The sequence below is a fragment of the Amborella trichopoda genome, chromosome 11, assembly GCF_054954075.1.
Source record: "Amborella trichopoda isolate Santa Cruz 75 chromosome 11, AtrichopodaSantaCruz75HAP2 v2.0, whole genome shotgun sequence".
In the NCBI taxonomy this organism is placed as follows: domain Eukaryota; kingdom Viridiplantae; phylum Streptophyta; class Magnoliopsida; order Amborellales; family Amborellaceae; genus Amborella; species Amborella trichopoda.
This window is the reverse complement of record NC_142346.1, coordinates 40,611,352-40,636,928: the sequence shown is the minus strand read 5'-3', so window position 1 is coordinate 40,636,928 and position 25,577 is coordinate 40,611,352. Positions and strand designations below refer to the sequence as shown.

Below are 25,577 nucleotides of genomic sequence, written 5' to 3'. Positions count from 1 at the left end.
TTAAATATAAATTATCTAATGCTTCTGTTTGTAATAATCACCAATGTATAGATACACCATTCATAATGGTAAAAGGGTTAAGCCAAGCAGTAATACTTGGAGTGCCATTTCTTACTTTATTATATCCTTTAACCATAAAAGAAACAGGAATATCTTCAGTTATTCAAAATATTACAATACACTTTAATTTCATACATAAACCAAAATTAAAAGAACTTAATAGTGTCAAAAGTCAATTAAATAACAAAGAAAAATTTCTTTGTACCCTTAAACAAGAAATTAAATATAAGGCTATTGAAGAACAATTACAAACTTCTTCAATACAACAAAAGATTCAAGCATTACAACAACATATAGAAACTTCAATATGTAGTGAGCATCCTATGCTTTTTGGGAAAGGAAAAAGCATAGTATAAGTTTACCATATGAACAAGGATTTGATAAAAAACAAATACCTACAAAAGCTAGACCAATACAAATGAATACTATCCTATTAGATATGTGCCGAAAAGAGATTAATGATCTCCAGCAGAAAAAATTAATAAGACCAAGCTCCTCACTTTGGAGCTGTGCAGCCTTTTATGTCAATAAAAATGCTGAAAAGGAACGAGGAGTTCTTAGACTTGTTATTAATTATAAACCTTTGAATAAAGTCTTAAAATTGATAAGATATCCAATCCCTAATAAAAAAGATTTATTAGATAGAGTTGCTCAAGCATGTATCTTTTCCAAATTTGATATGAAATCTGGTTATTGGCAAATACAAATCCAAGAACAAGATAAATATAAGACTGCATTTAATGTTCCATTTGGACAATACGAATGGAATGTTATGCCATTTGGTTTGAAAAATGCTCCATCAGAATTCCAGAAAATAATGAATGATGTTTTTAATGCTTACCATCATTTTATGATAGTATATATTGATGATGTACTAATATTCTCGGAATCGATAGATCAAGATATCAAACACATTAACACATTTATACATGCAGTCCAGAATGCTGGATTAGTTGTTTCAGCCAAAAAGATAACACTATTCAAAACCAATATAAGATTTCTAAGACATATGATTCATCATGGAACTATCATACCCATCGATAGATCCATACAATTCGCTGATAAATTCCCTGATCAAATACTTGATAAAAAGGAACTTCAAAGGTTCCTAGGTTGTTTAAATTATGTTAGTGATTTCTATCCTAACCTTGCTTTAGATTCTAAACCTTATATATATATATATATATATATATAATTTGGTTGTACAATTTCCACATATTGTTATTTACTTTACGTTAGAGCATACTTGATAGCTCTAACTTCTAGTTTTTGAATCTGGAAGTTTCAGTTTACTATAACACTTCATTTTTTGTTGATTGTAAGTGCTGCAGAAAACTGGTTTTAGGAAGTTTTGGATTGTCCAGAATTGAGAATCTGCAACTTCCATCCACCCATGGAAGTTCGCTTATCTTATTCTTTAGGAAGTTTGCATCTTGCCTTTTTTGCTTCCTCGTCCTTTCTGTCTCTCTTTTAACTCTCTCCAACTCCTTCCTTTGTCTAGCCATGCATGTTGTCTCCTTAAATCATCTCCCCTATCCATGCAATTTCTCTCTCTGACTCCTCTCTCCCTCCACTATGCCCTTTCTCTCTTAACACCTTTTTCTCTCTAACTCTTTTCTCTCCCTAACTCTCTAATCATACCCTTTCTCTCTCTAATCGTGTCCTTTTTCTCTCTAACTCTTTTCTCTCCCTAACTCTCTAATCATACCGTTTCTCTCTCTAATCGTGTCCTTTTTCTCTCTTGTATCCTTTCTCTAAATCCCCCCTCTCTCTAACTGTGGCTTCTCGCTCTAACTCTCCCTAAGTCCTTTCTCTACCATGCTCTTTCTATCTCTAAATCCTTTCTCTAGCCATGCTTTCCCTTCCTAACTCCTCTCTAAGAATGCTATTTTCTCCCTAACTTCATTCTCTCTCTATAAATCCTATCGCTCTAACCGTGTCATTTCTCTCTAGACGTGCCCCTTCTCTTTTTAGCTCCTTTCTCAATTTAACTGTGATATTTTTCTCTCTATAAGTCCTCTCCCTAATCGTGTTCTTTGTTTCTCTAATCTTTTATGTCTCTAAGGGCGCGTCGATTGGTGGAACTTTTTGGGAGTGAAAAACCCAAGTTCCACCTGTTTAGGGTCCCATGTTTGTTTTGGGAGTGTGGAAGCTGAAAAATGGAAGAGCAGCATTCCATGCTCCAATTAAAATGGGTGTGTTTTTGGAAGCCATGGCTTACATGCTGCGGTATGGACGCGTTCCACGATTTGTGCAAGAGGGGTCTATGGAAGACCCCTCCCATCAAATGCCCTAGATGTGCACTCTCTCTAGCCATGTCAGCATTTCCTCTTATCTCTTTCTCGAAGTCCTCTTTAACCATGTCCCCCTCTTTCCCTCGTGTATATCTATCTCCCTCTCTGTTAAGCCTAATATCTGTGAAGCTTTAGTAGATCAATGTGAAGCTCGTTCTCTGATTTGAGCACTTCCGGACAGGTTATCAAACGAGTATTCCAGCACTTCCAAATATTAACTCTTCCAGCTTCTAGGGAGCTAGGGGCACATTCAATAACTAAAACTTCCAACTCTAGAAGCTGGAGAGTTCCAGTTTTCTGTAGCACTTCCTAGTTCCTTGTTTGTTGACAGGAAGAGTGCTATAAGAAATTAGCTTTAGGAAGTTCTGGGTTCTAAAAAATTGAAACCCTGTATCTTCATCCGCCATAGAAGTCTGAAACATGAAACATGATTTTCTACATGGGACATTTCTAAACCCCTGACCATAGTAAGTTTGTATTTTATCCATGAAACTTTTTTAGTTTTAATAGAAGAACAAGTGATGTTATGGCAAAATTTAAAAGCATTGACTATATTAGTTTGTTGGAGTTTTTGTGAATTCTTGTGTTATGTCTCCTATATGGATCGTTATACGTTATAATATCTTTGTTTTTTGTTTTTTTTTCTTTAGTTATGGCTACTCTAGTTTTAAGGGAAAAAGGCCATCAATGGAGGACTTTTACGAAACAAGGGTTGCTGAGGTTAATGGTCAGATGGTTGCATATTTTGCTGTTTATGATGGTATGCTTTAACTTGCAATTCCCTTGTAAATTTTAACTTGTATGAAGATGACAGGCTTAGCTTGTGCTTGCTTTTGAACCTAGAATAAGCTGAGCTTAAATTTGACGTGTATTGCTTGCATGGATATTCTTCTCCAATCTAGGTCATGGAGGTTCACGAGCTGCAGAATACATCAAACAAAACCTCTTCAATAACTTAATCAGCCATCCAGATTTTGTTTCCAACACAAAATCAGCTATCAGTATGTAACAATGTAGTGCTAATGACTGTTAACATGTTGAGATTTATATTTTTGGTTTGTGGTGAAAACTACTGTAAAATATTGTTGCAGTTGAAGCCTTTAAGAAAACAGATAATGATTACCTTAAAGAAGAAAAAGATTATCAAAGAGATGCTGGTTCAACTGCGTCAACAGCTGTCTTGTTGGGCGATCGCCTATTTGTTGCAAATGTGGGAGATTCTAGAGTGGTTGCATGTCGTGCTGGTACAGGTTGGATATGGGAGTTCTCTATCAACTTATATTGTGATGTATTCCATATCTTCTGATTAAATCATGGTTCTTGAGTGAATGATAGTCAGGATTTCATTTTTTTCAAAAAGATGCCTATTCTTACGCAGTTCTTCCCCCTAAAGATTTGTATCTATATGACAGAAAATTATAGTTTTTTGCAAAAACAATGGTGACTATTTTTTATGAAATTAGTGACAGAATTATGTTCGATGCAGAGTGATCTACTCATGTAATAACATTGTATTATATAATAGGGAAAATTTTATATGTGGTGCCACACGCATACAAAACATATGTGACCCCTATTTCCAGCTGTCTGATCTGAATGGATAGCTAGATGGCTTCAGTGATAATGTCATACCTAAATACTGTTTTATTATTATTATTTTCTATAAATCAATTTTCCACAAAATTTTGGACTTGCCGTAGCCTTACTGGGGCGCAACTAGCCAAAAAATTTTCTGATTAAAAAATAACTGATATGCCCTTGGACTTGTAGAGGTATTTTGGTTTTTTCTTTTACCAATTTTTTTTTCTTCTTATTTTTATAGGTGTACCCCTATGAGAGGTGGGCAAGCGCCAAATTTCACTACAAGATGGTTAATAGAATAAAAATGAAAAATAAAATACTCTGATTCGTCTTATCAAGATTAGACACTCAAAAGCTAGCATGTGACATTATGCCTGAAGTTGTCCAAACTATCCATTCAAATTGGACGGCTGGAAATAGGGGTTACATATGTTTTATATGTGAGTGGTGCCACATATAAGTTTTCCTTGTATAATATTGTGTGCTGCAGTCTCAATCAGATATTTCACTAATACAATGCCTCGAACAAGATATCTTACGTTAGTATTATAGAATATGAAAACTCGAATGAACATAGCATGCCTTTTTTTCTGGAAATGTAATGCCTGATCTTGTATTAGTCATCAATATTTGATCATACACTAGTATTGCTTGAGAACACACATACCTAATATGGTTATTAATTCCTTGATCTTATGATCTAGTATAGCTGGTACAGTGTCACTACCAAGTCAATTCAAGATTACCCTGTTTGATCATATGATTCTTTTCACTCTGTCCTGGGTCACAAGCCTTGCTGGCAAGTCCACCACTCTGTGTATGTGTGAGAGAGAGAGATGCCCACATAACTATCAGCTGATTTGTGTCTTCTAGTTTTCTTGTTAAGATGAGAGGCAGGGGGTTTCTGAGCTCTCACATGCTCATATGTCCTGAATTCTTCCTCTCCATTGTCATTTTCTGTGTCATGCTATTAGGGAAGCATTCCCTTTAGGTGTTTATGGTGCCCTCCCAATTGTCTTAGTTGTCTTTTTCTCAATTCATTTTAATTTCTTGGTAATTTGTACTTCTGGTGATTTTGTCAATGCTTGCTTCTTATATAAGTTCATTCTTCCTGTCATGCTTTGTGTTTCTCGTACCTTTGCACCTCTCTGTTGCTTCCTATTCTGAATATTGAACCTGATTGTCCATCCGCACCTCTCAAAGTTGTAACATCTCTCTCTAATATTTCTTCTGTGGGATACGCATGTTACTAACTTGTACACTTCATTTCTAGGACATCTCAACATGTCCATTGATATAAATTTTTTGTTATTTCTATTGCAATTTGTTGGTGCTTTATGGTAAATGTTTTGTGTGATCTAGAGCTAATACCTCTCTGATATTCCTTTTTCTGGGTAAGTAAAAAAAATCTTTTTTGATATTCTGTTGTAGCAGAGAATGATATTTCTTGAGTATAACTTTCACTACGATCAGCTATTTCATGAAGTGATTTACCATATTAATAAGCATGCTTCATCAACCTTCTTTGCGATGTGTGGAATGAATTGCCATGTCACATCATTAGTGTGCTTCATGAAACTTTAGGAAGTGAAAAAGATCTGTACATAACGGGAGCAAAGCTATAGCCACACAGTTTTTCATAAATAAGACATCTTATCAACTTAAATGGAAGAGAACAATTGCTAAATGAGCCCCAGGGTGTACTAAATAAATTGTTTGTTTTGATGTAAACAATTTCTTGTCAACTCATAAATAATTGGCTATTTTAACATGGTTGGGCTAAAAGCTATCTGCGTGCCTAGCTAAATAAATTTTCTCTTCCTTCCCTTTTAGTGCTTCTTTCCCTTTAGGTAAGTTCTAGAGTGTTATTAATTGCCTGTTTTGCTAAGTACCTTTTCTATATTCTGGGTGATTCACTTTTTGCGCCCTTCATTGCTTTATCCATTCCGATGTTGAGAACATGCTTTCACATAATTTAAGCTGCATTTTAACATGGAGGAGTATTCTTCTGCATTTTTGTTTATGTCATACTTGATCATAGTTGTTGGGATCGGGAGTGGGTTTGGGAGTGGATCGGGATCGGGATCGGTAGAGGAGGATCATGAACGGCTAGAAGATCCCTATGGTTGGGAGTATTGTTTGTGTAATGCATATGTTGGGGATCGAGATCTCCGAATGTTAGGGATCTCTATCCCAACCTTTTTAGATCTTGATCAGGACCTTTTGGGATCTCGATACCATTCTTTTAGGGATTCTGCTACCAACCATAGTTACCCAAATTGATTCTGAATCCGAATCGATATAGGAATTGGAATCATGGAATTACCGCCAACTAGAAGATTCCTGTTTTCAAAATGGACATCTGTACAAGAGGAATCCTGGGGGACGAGATTTGTATTTTTAGAAATTGTGATTCGACCAAAATGTAATCGACAACCCTACATAGATGGAATCAAGATTCCTAGCTCCTTGGAAAAGAGTTTCCAACCTAGTTGAAATCAACCAATATGGAATCGAGATTCTAACTTCTTTCAAATCGGAATTGTTAGACATTTGGAATCTTGATTCATACCAGATTAGAAACGAGATTAATATTTTTTTGGATTCAATTTTTGTCCCAGGATGGAATTGAGATTTATAGCAATTTGAATTCGAGTTTCGACACATTTGGCAATCAAGATTTATAACCATTTCATAATCAAGCATCAAGCTAACACATAGATAGTGACATAATTAGAAGTTCTTATGGGAATACTCATTGCTTGAATTAAAAAATAGCACACATAGATAGACAGCAAAAGAGATCTGAAGATCGCATACTGCAGGTAATAAAATTGCAAAGATACCATGCCTTCACGACTTCCATTGGATACTAATGGGAACATTGCCCAAAGAAAGGGGGGGGGGGGGGAATGGGGTATCTACAGTGTCTTCCTTTTTCTGCCCCTCTGCTCAGCAGTGAGGAGCTTCTGTCTGACAGAAGGAGTTGATGGAGATACTCTTGGGGTGAATCTAGGTGAAAGCTGTCTTGGGGAGCAAGTTTGTTGGTGAGATTCAAATTGAGATCCAACCGTGATCCTTTGGGTCCCATGCCATTAGGTGTGGCAGGGACCCATAGGATTATTACTCGTATTAAAGGTAATAGTAAGAACCGTGTCTTCATCCATCCATTGATAAAATGTTGTTTGTCAATAAATATTAATATTTGAAAAATATCAACTCCATTATCTAATTACGTTTTGCCAGTAAAAACGGACGGTCCTAAACTCACGTATATACCACAACTATATGTATGGAAAATACACATAAATGATTGCCCTAAGTCTCTGTGTGGTAGTTGTAACTTGGGGGAGTCTCATCACGGACTATTTGAGCTTCATGGATCAAATAAGTCTCAAAAGACAGGGAATAAAACTTGTTAACAACTTAATTCTACCTGTAAAAGAAGTTTTACTTGCCATTGTCCTGTAAAAGGCGATGGAATGAAACTTGTTAACAACTTAAGATTCGATGTTTGATTAGTTTGTTGTCTCGTGCATCTCTGAACCATGCACTTGATGTTCAAGAATTTGAATTCGAAAACAATCGAATCAAGTACCCTTATATGTGGTAACCAGGTTCTACATGTGTAGAATCGTGATTCATCAATTATGGGATCAAGAATTAGTAAATATTGGAAATGAGATTCTATGAGTTTTAGAATCGAGATTACTAGAATAAAGAAACAAGATTCCACCCCACGAAAAGAAATTATGTGGAGTTTCCTTGTCGGAATCGTGGAATCCTCAAATCATACTCTGGGACCTTCGGTGAGAAATTTGGGTAACTATGCTCCCAACCTTAAAGAATATATATAAGTCTAGGATTATATATATTGTTTTATACATGGATATCTTTATTTATGGCCAACTAGCAATGCTACTATATTAAAAGTATGGTTGCATTGCTAGCTGGCTATAAATAAAGAAAATAATAAGTTTGGTTGTTATCTTGATCTCTAAGGGGTGACAAAGATCTCCTAACAGTAGGCATTAAGATCCTAAAATTTTAAAATTGAGATCCCTTTACTGGAGTGCCAGTGCACGATTCTGGAGCGAGATTGCTATATAGGTTGGGAGATCCCAGCAACCACGTACTTGAGATCTATAAAAAGTTTTTTAGTGTTTTTCATTGTAGCTTCTTATTTACTGATCTGTGTTATCTTGGATGCGACTTATCTTGGGTAGATTAATTTTTCTCTTGTTTCTCATGAATACTCCTTCTAGGCATTGTTCATTCATCATGTACTGCATTTGACTTGCAACTTAGATTGTTTCCCTCTAGGGGCTGTCACTTGGTGTGATGGTAAAAGGCTCGGGTAGCCAGCGCAAGAGCGTGGGTTGGAGTCCTGAGAGCGACCAGTTTGTGCATAAAAAGCCAAAGGTTAGGACCATTTCCAGCTCACCCCTCCCGGGACCCTGCGTACGCGGGACCAGCACCGAGTTAGGCCCTTTTTCATTGTTCCCCTGTATAATTGGTCAACATTATCTATGCTTTACTGTCTACTCTTTATGCAGCAGTGAGCTCTCTCTCTCTCTCTTGTGTATGCTAATGTAGAAGGAAATTCATGAAAAGAAACAAGGACCTGAAAATTCAATTGCAAAAAAAGTAGTGGAAACTTACAAGCCAAGCTTCATAGCTCTTTGGTGAAACCAAGACTCTTAAACAAATAATATCCAACTCTGCTACTAAACCCTCTAGAAGAACTCTTATTTATAATAAAGACCTTGCCTATAACCCATGAAATTTTAATTCTAATTCACTTGGAAGTCCTAATTAAATCATGATTTATAGTCACGCTTGTACCCCTAATAAAAGAAATAATTCAATAAGAAATCAAAGTATGTTTCCAAATAGCATGTAGAAATCCTAAAAAAAAAAGAAAAAATTTAAAATCCCTTAAAAACTTAAAAATCCTGAAAAGAAACACTAAAGAATCCCCAAAAATGCATCCCTAAAATCTAATAAGAAAAAATTGCGAATACAATGCATTTTGTCCTTCATCAAACTCCCTTGGTTGGAGAAAACTTGCCCTCGGGTTTTAAAGTGGGCGAGTATGAATTCTTCTTCATCATCATCATCTGAGCCTTATTCCAACCATTCGGGTACGATGAGTTCTTCTAACCTTTTTCTAACCTTTTCCTTCTTTCTAGCTTTAAGATTATTTGTGTAAGAAGTTCTCGAGAAATGGATCTTGATATGCATGTTGAAAAATTGATACTAAGTCTTGTTTAATCTGCATATTGTACACATGATCTTGGGACCTGTGGGCCATGAAAATGTCAGGTTTTTCTTTTTCTTTCCCGCTACTACGAACTGAATTCTCTTCCTCTCCAGATTGTCCATCCCTCACAGAAATTCTCTCGTCATCGCCCTGTGTAACTTTAGGAGTTCTAACCAATCTTGAACACCTAGCATTCATGACTTGTTCTTCATCAAAATCAAAGTCAACCGCGGCCTGCATAAATGCATCAACCCCCCTAGATTTCTGTTCATGGCTTCCCCAGAAGATAGAGAACCCAAGGTTTCCTGGTTGACCTCGCCATCTAGGGTTTCTTCATCCTATTTGAAATATATTCTCTCCTTACTATCCCCATGATAAGGTCTCCTTTACTTATTCCAAAAGTCCATAAAAAATTGGCTCACCCACAAGATCTCGTTTTTCATTATAGATCAAACGAACTAGGGAATCAAAAAGGGTGATGAAAGCTGGAATGAAGACCTTCCTGCAATCAAAGTTTTCTCATGGGGCTCTTCTTCTTCATCATCAAAGATCGTCATGGGAAAGATCTTCATTTCTCCCTTGGTTCTGAAGCAAAGCATCATCCTTCGATGGGCATGGAAAGGATTCTTATCCCTAAACTCAAAATTATAGTATTCATATTTGACCTTGTCATGAACGATTGAATGTCAATCGAAGTAGGTTGGGGACACCTCATGCACTAGATCCTTGAATCTTTTTCGATCCAAACGTTTCTGACATTTCTCATACACCAATTCCTCAAGTCTTCTTTTTAAATCTTTAATTTCCTTCCGTTTAACTTTGTTACAGCCACAAGCACAAACTCGGCCTCCTCTAGTAACCAGTCATGCAGACTTGCAGGGTATCTTGGGGCAGTTTGGGAACAAGATTGCTCTTACACCAATCGGTAGAAACAAAAATTAATTTGAAAATAATAGTGGAAGCTTATAAGCCAACATTCATAGCTATCCGGTGAAATTAGGACTCTAAAATAGATAATATCCAACTCTACTACTAAACCTTCTACAAGATTCCCAATTTATTATAGAACGTATTGAAAATGCAAAAAATCCTAATTCCAATTGAAATGAAGTCCTAATTAAAACAAAACTCATAATGATACTTTTATCTTTAATAGAAGTGATGCTTCCATGAGGATTCTAACTACTTTTCCAAGTAGCCCCTAAAAATCCTAGAAAACTAAAATGAACCTTAAAATCCCTTAAAAAACTTTAAAAACCCTGAAAATAAAACCAAAAAAACCCAAAAAAACACAATCCAAACATTTGAAAGGCCACAATATAAATATGTGGCACCCCTACATCATATGTGAAATAAGTTTGATTTTTTTCTCGTTATTTACATTAGTGCCTACTTTATGTGCCTCTCTCTCTCTCTCTCTCTCTCTCTCTCTCTCTCTCTCTCTAGAGAGAGCACCCCCATCCCCCTCCTCTTTTTTATTTACTGGTATGGGTTCTTATAATGTATTTCCTACCTTGCTCTTGTATTCAGGGCTTCCAATTTGGATTTTGATGATTTAGGTCTGTCCAAAGAATGGCTGCCAAGTTTCTCCCTATTTGCATTGTTATGTGGCATTCTTTTCCTTTTTTTTGCCCTGACCTTTTTAAGTTGCTGCTTTCTTCAGATCAATGTTCAAGAAGGCAGATGCGGCCGCCTAGGCGATCGGGGGTCCAGGCGCCTAGACACAAAGGCAGCCTGCATTGGGGAAGGGGCAGATCCTTGCGGATTGTTGGGTGCCCCACACCTCCTCCCCCCCCCCCCCCCCCCCCCTCTTCCCTTTTTATTGTTTATAGAATTGTCATTTTTTTATTTAAGAAGTTTTGTATATAATATATTGTTCAGAAGTCAAAAGTATAGATCAAATATTAACATACATGACTTTAAAGTGTAAATGAAAAAGTTATTGTTTATGAATCATGCATAAAATTAAATTAAAAATAAAATAATTCATTCGGTTTGGGGGCAATGGACTTTCTCCATTGACTTGCTTTCCCAAAGACCCAAACTAAATATCAAAATGGGAAAATAATCCGAATAGTTTTATTTTGGGTGAATAAAAATCCAAATAGATATTTAAAAAAAAAATCCAAATAGTTGATAACATATCAAATATATATCATAAAATATCAAAAAGAAAAAGCAAAAAGTAAAGAATAACATTATATGACATTGTCAACAAAAAATTTACATAACATAATAAAAAATATTGAAAAATGCCCAACCTTCTTGAAATGGAATCGATATCGGCCCAAACTTGAAAGTTTTGGCTCTCAAATTTCCTCTTTTACAACCACTATAGGCCTCAAAAGAATGGGGATGAATATCCTTAATTTCGTAAGCATTCGACGATGTTGAAAAAAGTTTCAGTCTCTCTACAGATCTTGTTTTTGTCGAGGCTTTTCTCACTCTAAACCTAACTAAAAACGTTTTGGGGGGCAAGAATGGCTCCCAAAACCCTTTTCCCTCTTCTTAGGGGGGAAAAGACAAAATTATCCAATGGCCGAGGGGCATTTTTGGCCCTCGGTCTCGATTGTTAGAGGCGGTGCCTAGGCGCCCGCCTTTAATGCCACCTTGGGTGCCTTGATGCACCTGCCTGGAGCATACCACCTAGTCCACGCCTTAGCGGCAAGGCAGCCGAAATTTCTTTCTTTGCTTCAGATTGTTTTATTCAAGGAAATTTTAATTTATTTGAGTTATTCTATCCAGTAATTTGGTGACATATAACTACTGTGATGGCTGCTATAAATTAAATTATTAACCTTCTAAATAAGGTGGTGGTTGGCAATGATGATATTGTGTTGTGCTGCAGTAATGCCATTGTCTATTGATCACAAACCTGATAGATTTGATGAACGCCGTCGGATTGAAGATGCTGGAGGGTTCATTATTTGGGCAGGTAAGGAGATTTTCGAAGTCTTATTCATTAGATATGCATTTTTTTATTTATTAGGCTCGAAAACATTCTTTCTATGTTTCCACTGATTCTTGTTTAGTAAACCTTGCTACTGTTAGGAACATGGCGTGTTGGTGGTGTACTTGCTGTTTCTCGTGCATTTGGCGACAGGTTACTTAAGCAGTATGTTGTTGCTGAACCAGAAATACAGGTAAATTTCAAAATGTGTGATCGGTTTGGCCATTATGATGATCGTATCATGTTTTGTAGTGGTAGGGCAACAAAATTTCTCATTCAGATCTGCAAGCATAATTTTGCTTTGAACTGTCAAAATTTTGGTCAGCATTTATGGATATCGTTTATTGTCATCCCAGTTTGCATATCAAAAGAAGAAAAAGTGTACACGAAAACTCAAGTTAAAAGTTTCCAAGAGTATTAATAAACATATGGTTTAAGAGGATAGGAAATTTGATGAACTTTTGGGAAGTAATTATTGGGTCAATACATGGTAGTATGAATGCAAATAGGATGGCCCAACCTGGAAAGCTGCTGTGGGGCTTCTGCCTGGTAACTGGTCCAACAGGCTCGGCCCATGGAACGGAATCCCAGCCCGCTTTGTGTCTGGGCCAGGCTCGGGCCCGCCATGGCACTTCCAAGTGGCTCTGTCTGGTTTATTTGAATTTTTTTTAATATAATTGCATATTATTACGATTCCTCAATTTACTACAACTTATGCGCTGTTTTTATTGATTGATAATTGTTATTTTATTAATGCAGTTTGAATCCCATGGGTTGCAATTTTCTTAAGTAAAGGGCTGGGCTGGTTGGGCCCGGGCCATGAACCAAATGAATAGGTTGGGCCCAGGCCAACTTTTCTTACCCAAGCCTGGCTCATGCCAGGCCTGAGCCAACTATAAATCAATTGAGACCGGCTCCATCTGGCCCTTGGCCCAGTCCAGCCCCTAGATGGTAGTGACTGAATTGTGAAGCAGTGAATACTAATAAAGTGGATGACAAAAAATTGGGGGCAAATCTCTTCATGTTTCAAAGATAGGATTGCTATGATTTTATGTTTCTCGTCAAAGTACACACTGTCCTTGTAGTTTCCTTTCAAATTTCTGCAACTATGTTGGGTTTTGGAAGATATCTTTACTCCATAACATTGCATCATTTATTTATAAATATATTCTATTTTCTTCTTATTATTTATTAACTATTATTATATTTACTAGACCAAACCAAGTGGGCCTCTGTTGCAACTTCATGGAACGAGGAGCTATTGCAGTTGTCACATTGCAAGGGCTGATAAATTCAAGTTTTTGGTGGCAGCAGCTGTTGCTGCAGTTACCCAAACCCACATATGGTGCCTCTGCCCTGTTTCATTCCTCATTGTTGTCGCCTGGTTCTGCAACCCCTGTCATCAGCTGTTTTCTAAGCCTATGCCTGGTTCTATTTGTACAGAGGCTTCAAAATCCTGACTATAGATTTGATTTCCCAAAAAAGCTCAATGAAACAATAGAAATCCAAACACCGGCCATACCACATTTGATTACTTTCGGTTCCTGAGTTTTGTGTATAAAAATGTATTTTGGATCTCATAGGGTCAAGGTGGGCATGCCCCCAATAACTTCTACCATTTCTCCCATATTCTTTAACTTGCTATATGGCAAAACAAAAGAGGTTGGGATCTGATTGTATCTTGACAGTGGGAGTGATATTTACAAATACTTCTTCTTTATTGAACAAAGTTATAACATTATTCTCGACAAGTGGTTACTCTCCTTTAAATTTTCTCCATCGATATGAATCTTTTGCCACCAAAACATGCTAAGGCATTCATATGTGGAATTCTTCACATGCCTGTGCGTCACTCTTTTTCTTTATTAAATAAAGGAACAGTCTGGGCAATGAGAAATTGTCATGGGAATCATTTGGCCCTAATGCCAGCCACGTATAAATCTCTCTATCAAAAATTTGTAGTCAACCTGCTAAAAAAACTTGTGATACCATTGTGAGTTGGAAATTAGTTAATTGCTACATTTTCATGTATAACAGATGGTTCTTCTCGAGGTCACTATGTGTTCAGTTGTGCAAAAGTTGCTATGTTTCTAGATGCACAGTGAGAAAGAAGATTTTTACTTATCGATGCCTTCTTTTATGTTATCTGCTTTTAGGAGAGAGAAATTGATGATGTGGATTTTCTAATTCTTGCAAGTGATGGCATCTGGAATGTCATACCAAATGAGGTATTTTCTCATTTTTATATATGTACAGTTGTAATACACTTCAGCAAATTGCCATAACTGTTTGTATCTTATTTCTAGACCCCTTTTATGTCTTTTAGTTATTTTTGTTTCTCACTTACTGCATTATTAGTCTGATTCCTTAATGAAAATGCCTATGCAAAGTTAACATAATGGTGAAAATGGAACTCACGAAACATGGGATCTGCAGAATTCAGACATGTAATTCTCATTATTTTATCTTTCAAAGTTAATAATATACTGTTGTTCTATACCTTGATGATTCAGCATGCGCTTTATTCAACATGGAGTCTTCTGAATCCAGACATGTAATTCTCATTATTCATGCACATCAATTGCGGGAACATTTTTTATCTTTCACATTTAATAATACATTGATGTTCGAAACCGTGATGATTCAGCATGCTCTTTGTACTCTTACTGCCAGCAGCCTCTTCTTTAGTGATCATTATGCATGGCCTGTTCTACCAAGCCGGTAGAGTTTCTTATGTCAAAATGATTCATAGTTTTTTACTTCAGTGAGCATTATTTTAATAGGAAAAAATTTCAAAATGTAACTTATACCCATGCATACTAGCAGTAGAACTTCATACCCAGGGATCAGATACACATTTCCCTTATATTAGATAAACAAGATATCAGTTGATGCTAGCAATCATAATTTTGTTTTCCACCCTAAATGTAAATGTCTTTATTGTATAGACAATCTATACTGTCCCACGTTAAAGAGCAAGAACAAATTGGAAGGAGAATCCTATCATGTTGAATGAGCTTTAAGCAACACAGCCTTAAAAGAATTAGAGGCCACCATTAGTAGATTTTGTCATGCAGAATGCCTACTAATGATGGGTTAAATCTCATAAAAAAAGTTGATGGCTTACGATATGTTTTGGTGTATCAGCCTTCTAAGTAATTAAATCCTTTCTGACTTGACAAGTTTAAGGACTAGTTGACAAAGGGGGAGGTATGGGCATGTGGTTCCTCTTGGCAATTATACGAGTTTAAGGTACTTGGGAGCCTCTTGGTTGTGGAAGTAGGAACCTTAAATACCAGGATCCCATCCAAGCTTGTGTAACTAGGTAGCTAAACGTGAATTAGATGAATATAAATACAACATAAGTGCAAAAAACAAAGCAAAAGCAAGAGCAAACTACAAAAGACACAAGATATAACATGGTTCACCCCAAAGGGTTTACATCCATAGTCATGACGAATCAAAATCCATTATCAATGAAGATTACAGCTTCGATTTATAAGAGATTTACACCTCTTTAAACATTGGCAGAACCCTCACTAATATTTCCTTCTAAACCTACTTTCTAGACTAAACGCCCGTTGATCAATCTCCCTCTTTTCCACCTTTACACCACCACTAGGAAGAAACCTTGATAGCAACATGAAACTTTCTTTCGCTGGAAGTGAAAATTTGACAAACCCACAACTCAATAGGGAAACCGCCTCTCTTTCTTGGATGCCATGGTTCTCTTACAAGTGGTTTTTCCCCTCTCTCTTGGTTGTCCTACTAAGAAGCCAACCATTCCCATAAGGTGACACAAAAAGGAATTAATATTATGCCTATTCTTTATCCTTGATTCCATATAGAGATAATGAGGGTTTCTAGCTTGGTCCCCAGGAAAATCTCTTTTCCTTTTTGTCAAAGACCACGACATTCTCAATCCCTTTAGGAAATCATAGGAATGCTGATTTTGGTTATCACCAAATGTTGCTTTCGTACCAATTATAGGGTTCTAGGGAATACCTTAATTGCAGAACTAGGAACCGGAAGTACCAGGATCCCACCCAAAAATTTTGTTTGTAGTCGGTTATATTTGAATAGCAAAATACAACCACATATGAGTGTGAGAAAAAAAGCAAATGCAAGGCAGGCCACAAATTAAACAAGTTACAACATGGTTCACCTTAAGTGCTGTACATCCACAAGCAATGGGCAAGGATATATTAATTATCAAGGAAGGAAATTACAAGTTTTGGGGGCATTATATAGATTATCTAACAATGGCAGAGAAACCCAGAATTTTTTTCCCTACTATAACAACACCATCAAACGAAACCTTGACATCATAAAGCCTGCTCTATCACCACAGGTAAATTTTGATGAATCTCACCCAAGACAAAGGCACAACAATGGCTAGGGTTTGCCAAGGGATGAGCCTAATCTCTATTACCCCAGACCTCTGCCTCTCTTAATCTAGATTCTTTCTACAAATGACATATAAAGGCCCCACTTAAAGTGATTTTTATGATGACCAAACTTCCCTCAAACAAAGAGTACTCAGTGCGTGATGCAAAAGGAGCTCGGGAAATTAAATTTGGTCTTCTTTTGATCTTAAACAAGCAAAAATTCAACAATAATGGAGGGCAAAGTGTGGCTGTAAATCAAGCCATAGAGAACAAGAATCTATCTTTCTTCATTCATAAACAAACTCTCGTTGGAAAAAATATTCAAGTCTCTAAGGGGAAGGTTTCACCTTAAATACATGCCAAGAAGAAATAAAAAGTAAAATAAAGAAAACCCTATAACTTTCTCTCTCTATCCCACACGTCAACCTCTCTTTCTTGCTCTCACATGACCATTATTTCTCTCTCTAACTTCAATACTTACTCCCTTAAATAGGAAGTTTTCCCCTTAAGATCATGTAACTTCCAAAAGAGGACTCCCCTAAATCTTTCATTAGATCCCATAACTGCCTTTACCCTATCCCACATAAATCTCTTCCATAACTTTCTTTACCTTATCCTACATAAATATCTCTAAATCAAGCAAATCAACCCCTTTCCAAACTTTCTTATTTTCTCTCATAGATCCTCTTTTCTAGGAAAGTTCTCTACCCCACACGTGATCAACCCTCCGCCATCATTCTCTTTCTAATTATCTAACAATCCTACCAAAATAAGTTCATGGAATCCTACAAACTAGGAAATCCATCCTAGCCCATCCTACATAAAATAAAAATCCATTTTCAACCACTATATGAATATCCCTAAAATTCAGTCTCAAAATAAATAAATAAATAAATATCTTGGATGCGATTTGCATCAGTGGGGGTGGTATTGTATCATGCACCCAACAATAAGAAGTATTTTGATGGGACATTGCTATTAAGCACTACCATTTTTCAAGTTCTTTGGAAGAGGTGCATTCTGGCATGTGCTATGGGCACATAATCAGATTCATGTCACAAAATAGAATTCTATGGCTAACTTATGGATGTCCAATCATAGAAAATGATTTTGGGTCGTCATAATATTTTGCTATAATTCTTTGTATTGCCAGACAATTTCAAATTCAATTTGTTTGTTATTGGCATCATTCACCTAAGTATCACATGATTTCCATGTTGGAATTTTCATCCTTGCATAACTAGGACTCCATAAAATACTCTAGGTAGATGAGGGTGTTCATCACATGATTCCTATATTGGAATTTGCATCCTTGCATAACTAGGACTCCGTAAACTACTCTGGATAGATGAGGGTGTTCTTTGTGCAGTTAAATTACCTTGTTGTGACTGGAGCCAGTTTCAATGCAAATTCACTATGGACTAGTCACCTTGAAAAAGGAAGGTTGAACTTTGGTGCTTAATGGTTGGGAGGCGCACTCTTTTGGAGGCAGGAGGGGGGGTTCATGGCTTGATATAATTTTCTTAGTTTGGTAAATAAATTATAAAATGGAGAAATTTAATTCATAAATGGTTAATTACAACTTTAAAAAAAATATTTAGATGCCAAATTAATATATAGAAATATATTTATCATATCTATGTCATGCACAATAAATATACTACAAATATTTATTGGACGTTACTTTGTCCTTTAATAGAGGATAGTATCTTAGTCTAATCATATATATAAATACTGCCTGTTTCTTCACATATCCCTTTTCATTTCAATTAGAAAAAAAAAGAAAGGAAAAAACTAAAGCGTGAGATAAAAAAAGAAATATATATGTGTGTGCGTGTAAAGAGAGAGAGAGAGAGAGAGAGAGAGAGAGAGAGAGAGAGAGAGAGAGAGAGATCATTATCTCTTGTCCAAATTTTAAAAATATGACAAGTCAAAATCCCAATAACTATTTGTAGTACATGTTGGACCCACCATTTCCATCATTAAATAAGAACTCCACCATTCCTAGTCCTAAGCCCGGATGAGAAAGGAGGGTTATTTTAGGTTACAGCCAACAGAAAACTTTTGCCACATCTCTATCATGAAGTGTTAGGAGAGGAGATAATTAATGTAGTTAGTGCTTATGCTTCAAAGGTAGGATTAGAGGATAGAATTAAAATACAATTTTGGGAAGACATAGATAGACTAGTCCAAGGATACCAAATGGAGAAAGGGAATTTTTAGGAGGGGACCTAAATTGTTGTGCAGGAAAAGATAGTATAGGATAGGAAATGGTACACGGAGGATGAGAATTTGGGGAAAGAAATGAGTCTGTTGATATTATTCCTGATTTTGCTCTGACCACGATCTAACAATAGCAAACACCTATTATAAAAGCGAGATGAACATTTAATAACTTATAAAAGTGGATCATATAAAAGCCACATACTTTTTTAGTTAAGAAAAGCAAATGATCATGTAAAGACTTTAAGGGTATCCCAAGGGAGTTTGACTACGCAACATGGGCTCATGGTTATGAACAATATTTAAAAAAATGGATTAGTGAGCTAGATCAGTGACCCTAAAAACCGGGTCGGATAGTGGATCGGCGATCCGGATCGGAGCATCAGTAGGATTGTATGATTTCGATGTGAATTTTTAAAAAAAAAAATCACGGAAAAACCCCTAAAAATAGTGCTTTTTTATTTTCCAAAAAAAGGGGGGGATGGTGCATTGTGCATTCTTATTATTTTGCAAAAATACATGAAAATAGGGACCATGTTTCTTGATTGAGTGTCTATTGATATTAATTTTAATACTGTTGTTTAGACTAATTTGATACAGTACTTTTACAACTTTTTTTTTGGGGGGGATATTGTTAACATTGAAATAATATTATTTTTATACTTTGGCTTGATTACAGATTCCCAACCCTAAGATAATTTAGAAATTTTTAACAATTTTTGGATGTATCTTTATAAAATAAAATTTAAAAAATAAATTATGTAAGGTTAACCATTGTAGTAACTGTTCCTTAGTAAATTAGAGAGAGTGGATGATCTCTATATAGTAATTTAGAGAAAGAGTCGGAACAAACGCGAGTTTTGGCTAGTGAGAGAGCAAGAGCTCATGTTTAGAGAGAGTGTGGGAACAAATGTGAGTTTTATCTAGTGAAAGAGCAAGCTCCAATGTATGTCTTCGCTATATATATATATATATATATATATATATATATATATATATATATATATATATATATATATATATATATATATATATATAAGAGAGAGAGAGAGAGAGAGAGAGAGAGAGAGAGAGAGAGTCGACCAATACAAACCTTGGTTTTTAAGTCTCTGGGTTCGAAATTGAGAGAGAGATACCAAATTGAGTTCCAAACTTTAAACCATGTAATACAATGGTTCCTTCTTCAAAGTACGAGTGGGGTTTCATTTTTTTAGAGTACGAGTGATTAGTCTCACAGCATAAATATGGGGAACAGGAGCCAAGCTGCTTTAATATGGGCTCATACTTTCAATTATTAACCATGTTGAAGGTCTTCCTCTCCACATGTGATGGTGGGGTCCAATTTATATGTCAACAAAACTAAAAAAATTTAAAATATGAGGCTTCCGTGTGATGGAGATATGTGGGCACTAGCTGTTTATTGCGTGCGCCCTAGCTATTTATCAAAAAACGGGAAGTTAGTGAATAAAACAAATAAAAAAATATTAAAGGCTTATTAGCCTCTAATTCTTTGATGGAATTGGCGATCAGTGTTTGCAAAATCGAACCGGAACTGTTAACCGGTCATGAGGATGGGAGCGGTTCGAACCGGAACCGGACTAACCGGTCAAGTGGATTTTTTTTTAAAAAAAAAGGGTCAAAAACCCCCAAAACAAATTTTCAAAATTAAAAAAAATAGAAAAACTTAGATTAAGTATATACTATCATATTACATATATTTATCTTATAAAAAAAAATTTGAAACATTTTTTTATATAATTTAATATTTGAATACTATGGAGATATGCAAAACAATTTATAATTTCACATAAATTCAATTGATGAAGTTACAAAGTCCAACTAACAATGGATGATGCAACAATATATGCTTCTATACTGTTTTAATGTTGATGTTAAAAAAACTTGTTTTAATGTTGACAAACCCTTTAATATGGTTTAGAATTGGGTTTGAGAACGTATTTGTTTATAGCATGATGGTACCAGTTTTTCGAAGGGTTGTGAGGCAAGGTAGTAAGAGAGAGAGCACCTCAAGTGCTGCTTCAAATGGCCAAATCGCATATTTTAAAAAAATATGGCCAAGTCGATTTTCAAATAGCCAAACCTCATTTACTCAGTAACTTTTTGAGTTGGGTTTTAACATGAAATTTTTTTTATATAAGATGGAAACTTCAAAATGTAGAGTTAAGATGCATATTTAAAAAAAAACAAGTTTATTTTTTATCCATTTCAGCATGTGGAAACATGAAAGATGAGTAAAACACTTTTTAGTTTCTACCCCTTTTCTACATAGAGGCTAATAAACAGATTTAGGGAGTATGAAGTTGCAACAAATGATAGATAGCTCATAACAAATAAAAAACAAATTAGAAGAAAATGTCACAACCAAACAAGAAGTTGAGAACACTGAAAACAATAAATGCATCTAATATGAACACCCTCTGATCCTTACTCTTAATGCATCTAATATGATCTAGGTCCCTACACCCCCTTTTCCCACCTTCTCTTGGCCCCAATTTATTGTACAAGTCATCACATGCCTTAATCTTAGCCTTACATACTATTTTCTTAGCATTCCTCTTGGCAATTGTATATTCTTCTAAAGTATGATCATTTCTATTCCCTTGTCAAGCTTTGTAACATGATCGTTTTTTTGCTAACCTTTTGAACCTCATCATTCGAACGCCAAGTTTCCTTATCTAGAAGTCTTTTCCCTCTGGAATCTCCTAAAACTTCTTTTGCCACTTTCTTAATAGCAATTAGCCATCTGTTTCTACGTAACATTAACTTCGTCCTCATAATTCTATTTTCCTTCTTTCATTGATTTATTCCTAAATAAGTCTATTTTCTCTCTTTTTAAGTTCCACCACCTAGTTTTTGGACACCCTTAATGTCACTCCTCTTACATCTCTTCATGCAAGCATCCATATACAGGGTTTTAAAAAATTGCAGATTTAGATCGGAATCGCCCGATTCGGATCGAAAATCATTAAGGGTGAACTGGTTCCTGTAATGTATTGGGAACTGGTCGTTTTCCCTTAGGAGTCGACGATTCAATATAGTGACGATTCACTATATTGAATCACCAACAGTGTTCGCAAAACCGGCCTGTCCGAACCCAAACCGGCTGGTTAGATCGGTACCGACTCCGGTTAAGGCTGGTTTTGTGGTCCTAATAAATAGAAGCCATTCTCCAAAATAAACCGACACCAAAACTGGCCGGTTCGTGGTCGAACCTGCGGTATTTACTCTAAACCGGCCGGTTTTTCCTAACCAATCCGATTTATTGTTTGAACACCCGATATAACGTCGTTTTCAACGCATCCAACAATGGCCGTTATTTGACACATGCCCATTATTTTTCACAGAACCCATGAATAAAGCTTTTGCAGCTTTTTTTTATTCCAATTTTTGGTTTTGTTGTTTTTTTCGATCAAATATTGATGTTATACACCGGAAAGTTTCTATAAATCATCGATTATTGAATCAAAAGTCGAAAAACAAAGGTTCTTGGAGGATTGAAATGGTGATTTTTGAAAATTAGAAATTTCTGCCATTCTATCAAATGCATCTTCAATACCTTATATATTTTCATAAAAATGGAGGGCTTTGATTCATTGTTGAAGGATTCAACGTTTACATATTGCAGAATTGTTAAATGAAGATTTCAGTATTACGAAGAACCTTTGACATAAATATGGCTAGAGATCATAGATACTTTCGTAGGATTAGGATATCAAAGTGAAAGAAGCTTTGAGAAAGATGAAGATAGGAAAGGCTTTAGGACCAGATGATACACTAATAGGGGTTTGGAAGTTCATGAGGGGATTGGCATATTCTGGTTGACCAAACTGTTCAACAAGATTTTGATAACAAAGTAAATGTTAAATTGTACAATGGTATCTATTACAAGAACAAGTTCTTGTAAGAGGGAACGCTAACAATGACAGTATGCCTATATCAGGGGTCAGCATTGAGCCTATATATCTCTACTTTGGTTATGGACGAGTTAATTAGGAATCTACAGGATGAGGTCTTGGAGTGTATGTTTTTTTGATAGAGGTTGACTTAACATTAAGAAATAAAGTAAGTTACATCGCCAGAGTTGGAGGTCTTGTAGTGTATGTTGTTTCCAGATAACATAGTTTTGATTGATGAGACTAGAGATGGCATAAACGTTATGTTAGAACTTTGGAGGGATGCTTTAGAATTTAAAGGTTTAGAATTGGTCAAACTATGACAATATATACAAAATGCAAGTTTAGTAATAATAGGAGCAGAAACGTAGGAATTAGTTAAGATTGTTGGCCAAGAAAAGAGAGATTGAGGAAGATGACTCATAGAATTAGAGCTTGGTGGACAAAGTGGAGATGTGCTTCTGGAGTCCTATGTGATCATCGCATACCTATAAAACTAAAGGGGAAGTTTTGTAAGACAGTTGTAAGACCGAGACTCTATGGTGCCGAACATGATTTCTGAACTCGGCCGATGTGACTCGGACATGGCTGAGTCACTTGGCCTTGGCCTATGAGTGAGGCCAAGTTCTATGCACTGATTTTCTATATATCCCTTTATTCACTTATCCATTCACGCAATGTTTAAGTGACGTTTTGGCCATTACATACGTCCTTGCAGCCTTTCGATTTTAGTTCGAATCCTCCCAGGCACAATCTTATTCTTTTTTTGAAAAATAGAACTTTTTATTTTATTAAAAAAAAGCACGCACTCACAATGTGTGATGGGTAGGATTCGAGGTCACAACCTCTTGTTGCAGCGCTAAAAAGTTCTACCAGTATGCTGCTTGCGTACTAATAATAAGTAGAGGTATCATTTTAGATATAAACATTATCTACTTTTGTTATTTCGTTTTTTTAAAAACATGAGATGAACTCACCCAAGTTACTCGGACTCGGTTGTGTAACTCACCTCGGCCAGGGTTCGAGTACCTTGGCCGAGTCGATTTTTTGAACACTGTTACAGAATGTTGGGCAGTCAAGAAACAATATATCCACAAAATGAGCGAGTCTAAATGTGGATGTTGAGATGGATGAGTGGAAAGACAAGGACGGATAGAATTCAAAATGAATACATTTGAGAGAACTTAAGGGCAGCTTCAATAGATGGTAAAATGAGGGAAAGTGGGCTTAGGTGGTTTGGTCGTGTGCCACGTCGACCTAGAACACTAGTTAGGAGGGGTGATTTGGTTCAAGTGGAAGGATCTAAAAGGGCAAGGGGAAGTCCCCAAAGAACATATATAGAACTAGTGAGAAAAAATATGGTGACTTATGGTCTAACGAGGGTATGGCCCTTTTGTTTGTTTTCAAAAAATGCAATAGATTGTATCTTCTATCATGTTAATTGTTGTTATTGCGGAGTGATTGTCATTTTGTTGATTTTAGCTTACAAATGTGCTTACATGTCTTCTTGTGAGTCGTGTCAATAGTTCATTATTTATTTCATGATGTTTCTTGGGTATTGTTTGACCAGTTATTGGACCTATGGTATTATGGGCATGTGGTGTGTTATCAGTTTATTTTTATTTCCTAATATTTTTCAAAAAATTTTGTGATTTTTCTTATATTTTTCTTTTTTCCTATTTTTCTCTCTTTTTTCAATTTTTTGCATTTTTTTCTATTTGTTTATTTTCTAAATTCCTTGACTGGTACAACTGGTCTACCGGCCTGGTCCAACTGGACCAGTGCCCTCCCATTTTGTATCATCAATCCAGTCTCCAGAACACTGTACTAAAGCCTTTTTGAGTAACTGAGTTACTTGTGCATGCCCGGATAAGAGTCTAGATGCACACTAGTTATTTCCTAATGGAATCCATGAATTCTGATTGAATAGGTTCGTTCAACATTTCCCACAAGACCTATCGTCATCAGGATATTATGATAGATGGCTGTTGTAGAAAACCTATTGTCAAGAGATAACGAGAGGTGGCTTTTCCCTGAAGATCTATTAAAATTGGAGAATATTATAGGCCAGTTTCAATACTCCAGCATTACAAGCATAAGCATAACCGACACTTGCCCTCAATAATGTGAAGTTTGAATGGATGCATGAAGAAGATATTGGTACATAAATGTAGAATGAATCCTATTCATGTTCATTGAACCTGGAGACCCCTTTTTAAGTAGAGTTTAAAGAGTCAAAATGAGAAGTGTTACAGATAACTTGTGGGTAAGCACATGCATGTTTTGATAAGTCACTCCAAAGGAATTATCGTGAATATTCAAGTGCAAGGTCTGGACATCCATAAAAAGAGAGTAGTCACCCCTGCTTATTTAGAGATTGGGTTGTAACCCAAGGAGTAGCGTATCTATGGGGTTCCTTCTGGATTGTTATTCACTTGCTTTCTTCTTCAAGGTAGAGGGGTAACCTTAAATCCACGAGGATTTACAACTCTCCCTTCCTCAACTCCATAGGATTACAACCTAGATCCCTCTTTGAAATCAAGTTCATGTTAGTATGAATTGTGAGAATGAATTTATTACATCCTTAGTGGCTATTTGAAATTTCATGTAGAGAATTTATGCAGTGATATATCCTGCAGTAATAAGCTTTTTGGGAGGCAAGCAGTAATGAAATTCAGTGATTCCTTTTGTGTTGGATTTGATATCTCAATGAACGAAAAGAGTTGTAATAAAATAATGCTTTTTGTATCAGATCTCTCTGCAATAGACATGTGCCGCTTTTTCACCAGAACTTGTATAGTGTGATTTCTCGACTTCCCTCATATTCTACCCACCCAATCAACAGTCTAGTCTCCATGTGGTTATTGACATCATGATTAAACGGCATTGGAACCTTAAACAAGC

At 36.0% G+C, this 25,577-nt stretch overlaps 1 protein-coding gene across 12 annotated transcripts in view; it reads left to right on the top strand.

The window, feature by feature from the left end:
• LOC18436949 (putative protein phosphatase 2C 11) overlaps positions 1-25,577 on the top strand; it is a 48,627-nt gene that overhangs the window by 21,295 nt on the left and 1,755 nt on the right. For 2 of the 12 annotated variants that reach the window (XR_016043608.1, XR_016043606.1), the window contains exons 2-8: positions 3,005-3,114; positions 3,257-3,355; positions 3,446-3,604; positions 8,259-8,357; positions 12,047-12,133; positions 12,250-12,341; positions 14,305-14,376. Coding sequence is in view for 4 of the 12 variants with exons in the window: in XM_011626081.3 (XP_011624383.1) it covers positions 3,005-3,114; positions 3,257-3,355; positions 3,446-3,604; positions 12,047-12,133; positions 12,250-12,341; positions 14,305-14,376 (619 nt within the window). In the remaining 8 variants the exon portion in view is untranslated. Of the gene's footprint in view, positions 1-3,004; positions 3,115-3,256; positions 3,356-3,445; positions 3,605-8,258; positions 8,417-10,861; positions 11,323-12,046; positions 12,134-12,230; positions 12,342-14,304; positions 14,377-25,577 lie in introns of those variants that run through there. The other 10 variants (XR_016043604.1, XR_016043603.1, XM_011626081.3 and 7 more) reach the window with 7 other exon arrangements.